At 39.1% G+C, this 8,957-nt stretch overlaps 1 protein-coding gene across 1 annotated transcript; it reads right to left on the bottom strand.

Moving 5' to 3' along the window:
• Positions 1–85: 85 nt before the first annotated feature.
• LOC134813376 (integrator complex subunit 1-like) lies at positions 86–7,092 on the bottom strand. The gene is given in 7 exon segments (XM_063821111.1): positions 86–3,987; positions 3,990–5,380; positions 5,537–5,612; positions 5,761–6,070; positions 6,336–6,494; positions 6,712–6,836; positions 6,991–7,092. Coding segments are annotated over 7 exon segments (5,751 nt in total). The 5' UTR covers positions 7,091–7,092; the 3' UTR covers positions 86–397.
• Positions 7,093–8,957: the final 1,865 nt, after the last annotated feature.

The raw sequence follows: 8,957 nt of genomic DNA, 5'->3' as shown, positions 1-8,957 counted from the left end.
TGATTAAGTTCTTGAAAAATGGAAAAGTCTAATGTATTTAATTGGATCGTGACTTATGAAACGAGGTAAAAGGGATGCGATCACAAAAATAATTGAGGTCAATTGACAAGGATTAATTAGATTAACAAAGAGTAATAGGATATCTTGTCTGATCTGTGTAGCATTATATGAAATTGATAATCTAAAAAATGGTTTCATATGCAAATGATTGCGTCAGAGACAAAATATGATCATCATTATAATATAACGTGTTAAAAACAGTGGGAACGCCAATATTATATCACACAATCAATAAAAATAAATAATTTTCAAACTTTGAAAAGTCATATATATATAATAATGATATTTAACAGCATTTTACCATCTACAATCTACATCCATTTCTGTAAGAATCTTGTCAAAACAAGTCGGAGGAAGTAATGATCGTTTTCATAATCACCATAAACTCAGAGGTGATATCAATATTAGAATTAGCAACAGCAGTAAAAACTAGTCTCATAAGTCTGGCAGATTCAGGACCACTCAGCAGTATCAGCTCAGGAATCTCAGAGATCACCGACTTAATAATGTCGTGATGCGGGCTATGAAGTGCAGTTTCAATGTAAGAAAACACGATGGAACTGTCTTTAGGAACTTGCCGAACATGCCGTATTGCAAGTTTGTGAGCTAAGGTCCTACACTCGGGATTATCACTCGTCATCCGTCTACATATCTCGTGAAGGAACATTCTCAGCACTGCTGGTTTCTTGATGCTCCCTGCGTCCAGATCTTGTAAAATACTCAAACTTTCTGAACTGTCAGCACACATTTTAGCAAAGTAGGGTGCCATGGAACTTTCATCGAAATCTGCAGTGAAACAGTTACCTCCGTTAACAAGGCAGTTCAAGAGTTTTGTTAGAACTGGGTCTCTGATCTTATTCTCCAACTTCTTTAACTTCTCTACACTCTCCTTGTCCATCAGCTTCAAGGCTCCAGATCGGTCGTTTTCAAGGTAAAGAAGGAGGATATGAGACAGTTTAATGATCGTAGGGGTATACAACCGAGTTTCACTTTTGGTGTGCTGCACTGCAAAAGCAATGCATTCCTTCAAAATAGAAGATGCATCAAGCTTGAACAAATGTGATCCTAATGCTTCCAGAATCCCAATAATACTGATAAACACCTGACCATAGTTACTCTTGATGAACTCGTTCTTACTAACATTAGTAGGGGTACCCAGGGCCCCTGTCATGAGATCTAGATGGCGTAGTATGAGAGGTGGGTGATAGGATGCCAACCGCCTCAGGAGAACGTAACCACTAGCACAGTTCTTCTTGTTATCACACACATTGTTAATAAGCTGGTGGATGAGAGCATCACAGGAGGTTGAGGTGACCGTGCAGGCGAGAGCACCGTTAATCAGGTTTGTAGAGGTCCCGTGAGAGAAAGCAGTTGGTTCAGCAAGATACAGGGACAGGGTGAGGAGCTTGCTGCATTTGTTGGGGTAGTGTTGAAGTTTGCTGACTAGGTCAGGAAAGAGGGGTTTGTGGAAGGGAGATAGGATGAGGGGTAGTCTCCAGGAGAGTAGGACAAATTGTTTGTCTTGTAGGCTTCCCTCACATTTCCCATCAAATTTAGCAATCTCAGACATAATCAGTACACAAAGTCTCCATAGCTGGTCGCTACTTAGTTTTAGTGATCCTTTACTTGTACCACGCTTACTGTTGGCACCTTGCCAAATTCTCTCGTTATTGCAGCACCCTTGCAAGAAATCTAATATGAGGGACTCGTCAAATCCAGAATCATCTGACAAGAGCAGACTGTTAATGCATTGGTGGAGAGTTTCCCAGCCACAACTACTGCAGATCATGTTGAGGATGTACCTCTGTAGAGAAACTGGTACCTTCTTTTCTGTTCCAAGAAACATTTTGAAACAGCTGAGTTCAGGAGACAAAACTTGAAGCCAATCCATAAACATTCCGGAACATAGAGGACTTTCAATCATTTTACCAACGACAACTTTGACAAGAAGCTGAAGGTCAATTCCATGTCTGCCACTGTTACATATGGCAGTCTTGAATACTTTCTGCCACACCGTACCGAGCTGTCTTTTGTCGGCCACAGCACTGACTTCCATACTCTGTAGAGTGCTGATCACTGTTTTAAAGTTGCTGTCTTGAGGGTTACTGCACCAACTAAGTAAACTCCCAATTTTACTGTCGTCATCCTTTGCAGGAACACAAGATACTGGAAACAACTTTCGGTGTAGTGGAATAAGAGATTTGCAGAACGGAGAGATTGCCAGCAGAAGTTTCTCTAAGATATCCTTGTTTGGACAGTTTTCTGCCAAAATCTGAACAACTACAGTTATAAACTGTTCGTGTCTGGGCGGAAGTTTATTGTCTTGGACCCACAAGTATAAATTAAGACATATCTCCTCGATGTTTTTGTTTTGGAGGCAGAATGTCATTAAATGTGACTGGCTGTCCACCGAGTCGTTTTCGAAAATATCTTTAAGAATTTGGGACCACTCTTTCTGTTTTTGATCAACTATTTCATCTGTTTCCATCTTCTCAGGCTTAGCAAACTTTCCATAGTAATCTACCGTTTCAATCTTAACTGGTGCAGATTTTTTCATCAGAAATGCTTCTATTTCCTCTCCAGCAGAAACGTTTATTCTCCAAGCCTGAATATGAGACAAAAGCTCCTCTTCTTCTTCCAGTAAAGGAGTAACGTCTTTGAGATTGTCGTCCAATTTCTGTAGGATAAATTGAGCAGCGGTCTCTGGGAGAGAAAACTCCTGAAGAAGGAGGATCATCTTGTCGTAGGAAAGATTCTTCACTGCATAGTCTTGCAGTTCTTGTACCCCAGAACCAAGCAGTATTGGAATCAGGGTTTCTGAGCAAAGAATCTCGATACTATCCTGAAGTTGTGCAGTTGCGTCAGAAGAAAATAATATTTTCTTAAGCTTTGAAACACTGTTGTTGCTTCCAACATCTCTTCCTCTCGCCTCAGCAAGTAGAACCAAATCAGCTTGAATAATTTCTTTATGAAAATATTTGAGTTTTCCATCAACAGTGATTCCGACAGCATCTTCATCACCCTTTTTCAGTCCCTTGTAAGACACAAACATTTTCAGGAAGAGATCTAAAAGGGCTATCAAAGCGTTTTCATCGGCTTCCAAGACTCTAAACATAACATGATTCCTTTTGATCATCACAGAAGCTATTTCAAGAGCAGCAGACACCATGGACTTCGGAGACGTGTAACGGCAAATGTAAATAAGGTAAGCACCTAAAAGCGAAACTGATTGCTCAACTAGCAAAGCTTTCTGTAATTCAGCAGAAACAATAGCACTAACTGTGCTGTGAAGTGGAATATTTGCAAGGTCCACTAGCAACCAGTCCTCATTAGTTTGATCCTCTAGGGGACGATTGAATATCGTCTTGAGACCTTTCAGTGCTTTGTATCTAACAACGTATGTGGCAGACATCTTGCTGATGAAATAAGACACAATTTCTTGAGTCTGGGTACTGTCACTGGTCCCCAAAAGAATTGACTGTAACCTTTTGAGAAGGATATGTCGTTTTGTGTTCTGAATATCTTGTAGCAAGAACTCACATAAACATGGCACAGGCAGCAGCTCAAAAGAATTTTCGGAATTTTTGACAAGCTCTGAAAGCCAGGACATGGACTTGCTTGTTCCTTGCTTTTTGATAATGTCCAACAGAAAATCTGGGTCTCTAACTTTGCAGAGCTTGTGTCCGAGGTGGAGCTCCATAGCAAGGAGTCTTGTTTGGTCTAGAACTGCTTGAGGAGGTTTCCTCATTGGTCCTCCTTCCTTCACTACTAATAGTTGGTTAAGCATGTGACTGTTCTGCTTTGTGATCTTTACACCTCGAGCAATGTGCCCTTCAAACACCAAAATGTCAGATTCTTCAGCAGCACTAAGTTGCTTTTCCAGCATCATCGTTTCTTGATAGTTAACAGAGTTTAGAGGAACTGGTAATTGTTGGTGATGACCATCTCCATGAAACCCCTTAAAGTGGGATGTCGCTCCCAAGCAAGGGCACCCACAGTGGTAGGATTGAAGGCTGCCAGGACCAGAAGAATTTGCCACGCTCTCCAATAATGAGAAGAAACTACAAGTTGTGGTGGAGTGTAACCCTCTGGTAGTTTGATGTTATGATACTTGTACTCTGACAGTTTAATGAGCATCTGGATGATATCCAAGTTGTGTTTTGTCTGACCAGTTATCTGGAGGGGTGGAGGAACATCATTGTCAGAATCCAGCATTGCTGCTCTACGGACCACACTGTTGATGATCAGCAGCACCTCCTGAGGTTTGAGGGGGAGGTTATTAACAGTGCCCAACACTCCAAGCCTCATTAAGGTGTTCTCCAGTAAGGGGACATTCGCACAAAGGGAAACCAGCATGTCACGCTCAGCGTCACTTGGCCAATTGTCTTTACTTGTATAATTGATTGGGTCATCTAGAAACAGTACTTGTCTTAGGGAATTGTAGTAATGCTTTGCCCCAATACGGTATTGAGCTGGCACTATTTTATGGAGCCACCAAACTGCATTTTTCTGCATAGCTGCTACTTCATTTTGAAACTTTATGAGAGGCAAGACATCTGTCTTGGTAGAGGACATGGCAATATCTCTGATGGACGGTTTACAGCTGAGAAGAATGGTCAGGCAAATGAGGCTGTTAAGAGATAAAAACATTCGCTCCTGAAGTTTTGGGTCAGTGTTTCTGAAGGATGGTGAGGTTATTTCTTGCATCAATGCTAAAGCAAATTGTGAAAACTTGAATTCATAATGAACGCTTCTCACAATTTCACGTAAGAGAAGTCTGAGTGAACGCAGACAGTCCTCAGGTTGGAGTAACAGTTCTTGGAAAATGTGCGCCAGCACAATAGCAGACTTTTCTCCGTCGTGCTGAAAGAAAGCTGCAATGAACTGCATATTGGTTGTGTTCCTGTTATTGGCAAGTTCATTTCGGATCACTGTCTTCATGAGGTGTTCAAGATTATGAGGATGCAGCGACATTAACTCTCTCATACAAGAAATATAGAAGTTAGCCATAGGTTTCGATTTTATCCTCAGTTGAGCAAGCTTCTGTATCACTTCTGTATCTCCTGAAGAACCGGTCCTGGCATTGGCAGCAATGTATGACAAAAGGTCCTGCGCTGGTCGGGAGAGTTTAGTACTGTTAAGGAAGGCATCCAGTTTACCAACAGCAAGCTGTCTAATTTCAGGATAACCACAACTAGTACCGAGAAACTTTACAAAGTTTCTAGCCATGTTATCTACAGACTTCTTTTGTCCAATGTATTCACTCACAGTCTTAACAACAAATGCTTTGATGCAGTCTTGAACTGCACTGTTCTTAAACCTGCAAGAAAAAACTGTGTTTATAATACATTACCTACCATAATAAATGACTAGCTAAAAGTCTAGAGGAAATTAACATCTCCTCTACTAACAGTCCTAACAGTTTAAACACGTTAACAACATTAATTGGGATGAAATAAAATGGAGAAGAAATTACCGAGAGGCCACGACTTTCTCTTCGTTTGCGGACGACTCTCCAGAATTACTAGACTGAACATGATCTTCATTTATAACTGAAATTCAGATAAACCTGAGTTTGCTACGATTTATCATTGCTCAATGAGGCAGAACTTCGTAGAAATACAACATAGCATTATAATTAACATTTAGTTAGAGCTAGAAAATTATTGATCTAAATTCTAAAATAGCACTGAAGCTTACCAAGTGGCATAGGGTCTACATCAGGCTTAGCTGGACCCATAATAGAGTTGGTTGGACTAGCAGTTGAAGGCTTTACAGTGCCAAAAACCTTAACAATCTCACTGCAATACTGTTTGCACATGGGATTCTCTATCCAGATCCTATCTGATATAGCATCTTTGACGTACACTTTGACAAACACCTCTGGCCAGTTTTCTTCTTTCTTGTAGGCTGTCATAAGCAGTGAACATGAGAGAACGGGTAGCAGGGAGGAATTTCTTCCCTTGTGTAGAAGTTGAGATGGGTCTCGCTCCAAATATCCACAAAGCACCTGGTGAATGTTGTGAGGTATGAGAATAAGATTTAAATGAAGAGTTAATTAAACAAAATACGTGAATGTGTATGCAAGTGTTTGGTTGACCAAGAATTTATGACATATGTCTAAGTACCGTCGCGTGACCAGGAATGTTTGGCTAGAATGAAAGAATGAATCTGGTTACAAAAATAAAATATTGGAAAGCAAACTCTGAGAATGTTTCTGTCAAAATTGAGATTAATCAATATCAGAGAAAGAAATTAAATGGAGACAGCCTGACCTCTACAATTTTATCGGAAGTGAAAAGTTCAGTCTTTAATTTAGCAAGAGTGACTAAGCTTATAAACCAAGCTTTCTCTGTACCAGTCTTTTCGGACTTTAATTGTCTCAGGGCCTGACAAATTATTGCATTCATCTTGTTTTTTGACATTCCGTCTTCCTGCAAAAAGATACTATAATAGCACAAAAAAGGCAATTAAAACAGTCTTGTCATAATGGAACCTAATGGAATCCTAATGGAATCCTAATGAATCCTATAATAGAACATTTGGAAGTGAAACTATTAAAAAAGGTTCATCATTCTCACCTCTGTTGAGTGAAATTTATCAAGTGTGTGAGCCATGACAAAAGAAAACAGATAACAATATCAACATTACCTTGGTGCTTTTGGCTAAGTGCAGAATAAGGGCTGGATTGACATGATTCTTCCCAATGATTATTTCATCTGTGGAGCCTTTCATGCGCTTAACACCATCTTTGAGTAAACTGGATCCAGCAACTGCTGAAATACAATTAAGATGCAGTCCCCCAAACGAGTATTTACTATCAAAACAATGAAGAGTGAGCCAGAAGAGAGTCATATGCTTAATGCTTATATGCTGTATTAAACTAATAGGTTGAAAGTATCTCAATTAACAATATAGAACATATCATACCATCATTAGAACGCTTAGAGGATGAGCTGCTTTCTAATCTCATCAGCTGTTCAGGTCCAACAGAACTGGTAGACTGTTTTCTCCTTTGATTAGAGGCCATTATGACCTTGGAATTGAAGAAAATTATAAGATTTTATCATGATGCAGCTGTTGAATTGCAGATTTATAGTTTTGGAATGTTCTCAAAAATAGAATGTTTTCTATATGATATGCGACAAAATTAAATATATACTGCGGCTACACAGGATTTAGGATGGAGCAGCACACTTTATTTAACACTCGAAAAAATTATGGTTGGAAATCTTTATCATGTAAGCCCTCAAAACACAAGAGATTATATTTATCTTTTATAGATATACTAGAAAACCCGTGGTCACAGGGAGGAAGCTAATAGTATTTTTTGTTGGTAAGTTTAAATCACGTCAAAAAATATCCTACACAACCGAAGATACAGCCAATCAAAATGTTGCTTGTACTAAACACATGAGCGTAATATCAACAAAGCCGATCAAAATGACGTTAAAACAATCATTGCATGTGCACGTGTGTGTAATAACCCTCGTTACCATGGTTACTTTGCAACCTTTTACTTTTTACCTAATTTGCACGTGGGCGGTCGTACAGTGTACAATGTACAAAGATAATTCTCTGAATTATAAGTAAGATATATATCATTTTGAGGCAGATCAGAACTGTTCCACCCATGGATGCCTTTGACCTGAGTAAAATGACAAAATAAGTAACTGCCAAAACTTATTCAAAGGTCCTTCTGGACAGTTAAGCTTTTGTATAGTATATGTTTAGAGTAGAGTAGAGTAAGTACAGTACAATTTAGATGTTGATCTTTTGGCAGGACCCCTCCTCATTTAAACCTAAATCACGGTTTTCCGATCACTGATCATTTAAGAAAAGCCATTCAAACAATATATACAATAAATTAAATAAAGTGATGCAATTTGGAAGAGCACAATCATAAATCATGAGCAATAAATCTCATCTATCCCACATAGAATAGCTCTTCTCCTCAGGGATCAGGTTGAAGGAGACACTGGATATAAGGGCGGTCCATGCCCACTTCGTCTTCCCTAGTAAATCTCTTACTGCAACTAGTCATTCAAACTGAGACATTGTGTAATTTGTACAGTCCTTAATATTTATGCTTATAAGGGCTGTAGAACCCTCCTGAGTGAATGAATATGTAAATCGTCTTTAAGGAACGATAATAAGTCACATTTTTTAGCGAAGACTGTGATTCCTCGTCCCTCGACGTCAACTTCGAGGTTCATCATACTCAATTATTAGCAAGCCTCAAAACTTTTGTAAGGTTGTATGAAATGTCATGAAGTCCAGTGTACTACTTTTTATATCATCTTCTGATTTCCTTAAGTAAAAACGTTTTCTGCAGCATTATGTTTATCATTTATGCATCCCTTGTAGTCGCCTAAACCAAGTAGTTGGTAAATAATGACTAAGGATTTTATTAAGGGCTCCTCAAAAATATATTTAAAATCTTTTACAAAAATACGTCGAAAAAATTCAGGGTGATACAGGATCGGAAAGAGCAAACCGTAAAATTTACAAACTCCCCTTCCCTCCCGTATTTAAAGTTAGAGTGCACAAATCTAAATCTTTATACTATCTTCGCAATTACTTTAAAACCAAAACTGACTCGAATCCTAAAGCACAAACAGCTGAAATATCGCTTTAAAATCCTGTCACGTGCGCGCGTCTGACTAAATGGTTATTTGCTCGTATCGTACATCGTAGAAATTCGATTCTACAGGGGTGAAACGACAATGGGAGTCACAACGTGATACAACGAAATTTAACGGGTGATACTCGTCGACGATTTTAACTCGGCGCGCGCGTCCTGGTATGTTATAAACCTACAATTTTTTTCAGGAAAGGAAGTAAATCCATTTAGTATATCATATATGAAATATTACATATTAGCTCAATCATTTGGC

This window comes from Bolinopsis microptera, chromosome 3 (genome assembly GCF_026151205.1).
Source record: "Bolinopsis microptera isolate Bmic1 chromosome 3, MBARI_Bmic_1.0, whole genome shotgun sequence".
NCBI classification, from domain to species: domain Eukaryota; kingdom Metazoa; phylum Ctenophora; class Tentaculata; order Lobata; family Bolinopsidae; genus Bolinopsis; species Bolinopsis microptera.
This window is presented reverse-complemented; position numbering and strand designations above follow the sequence as displayed.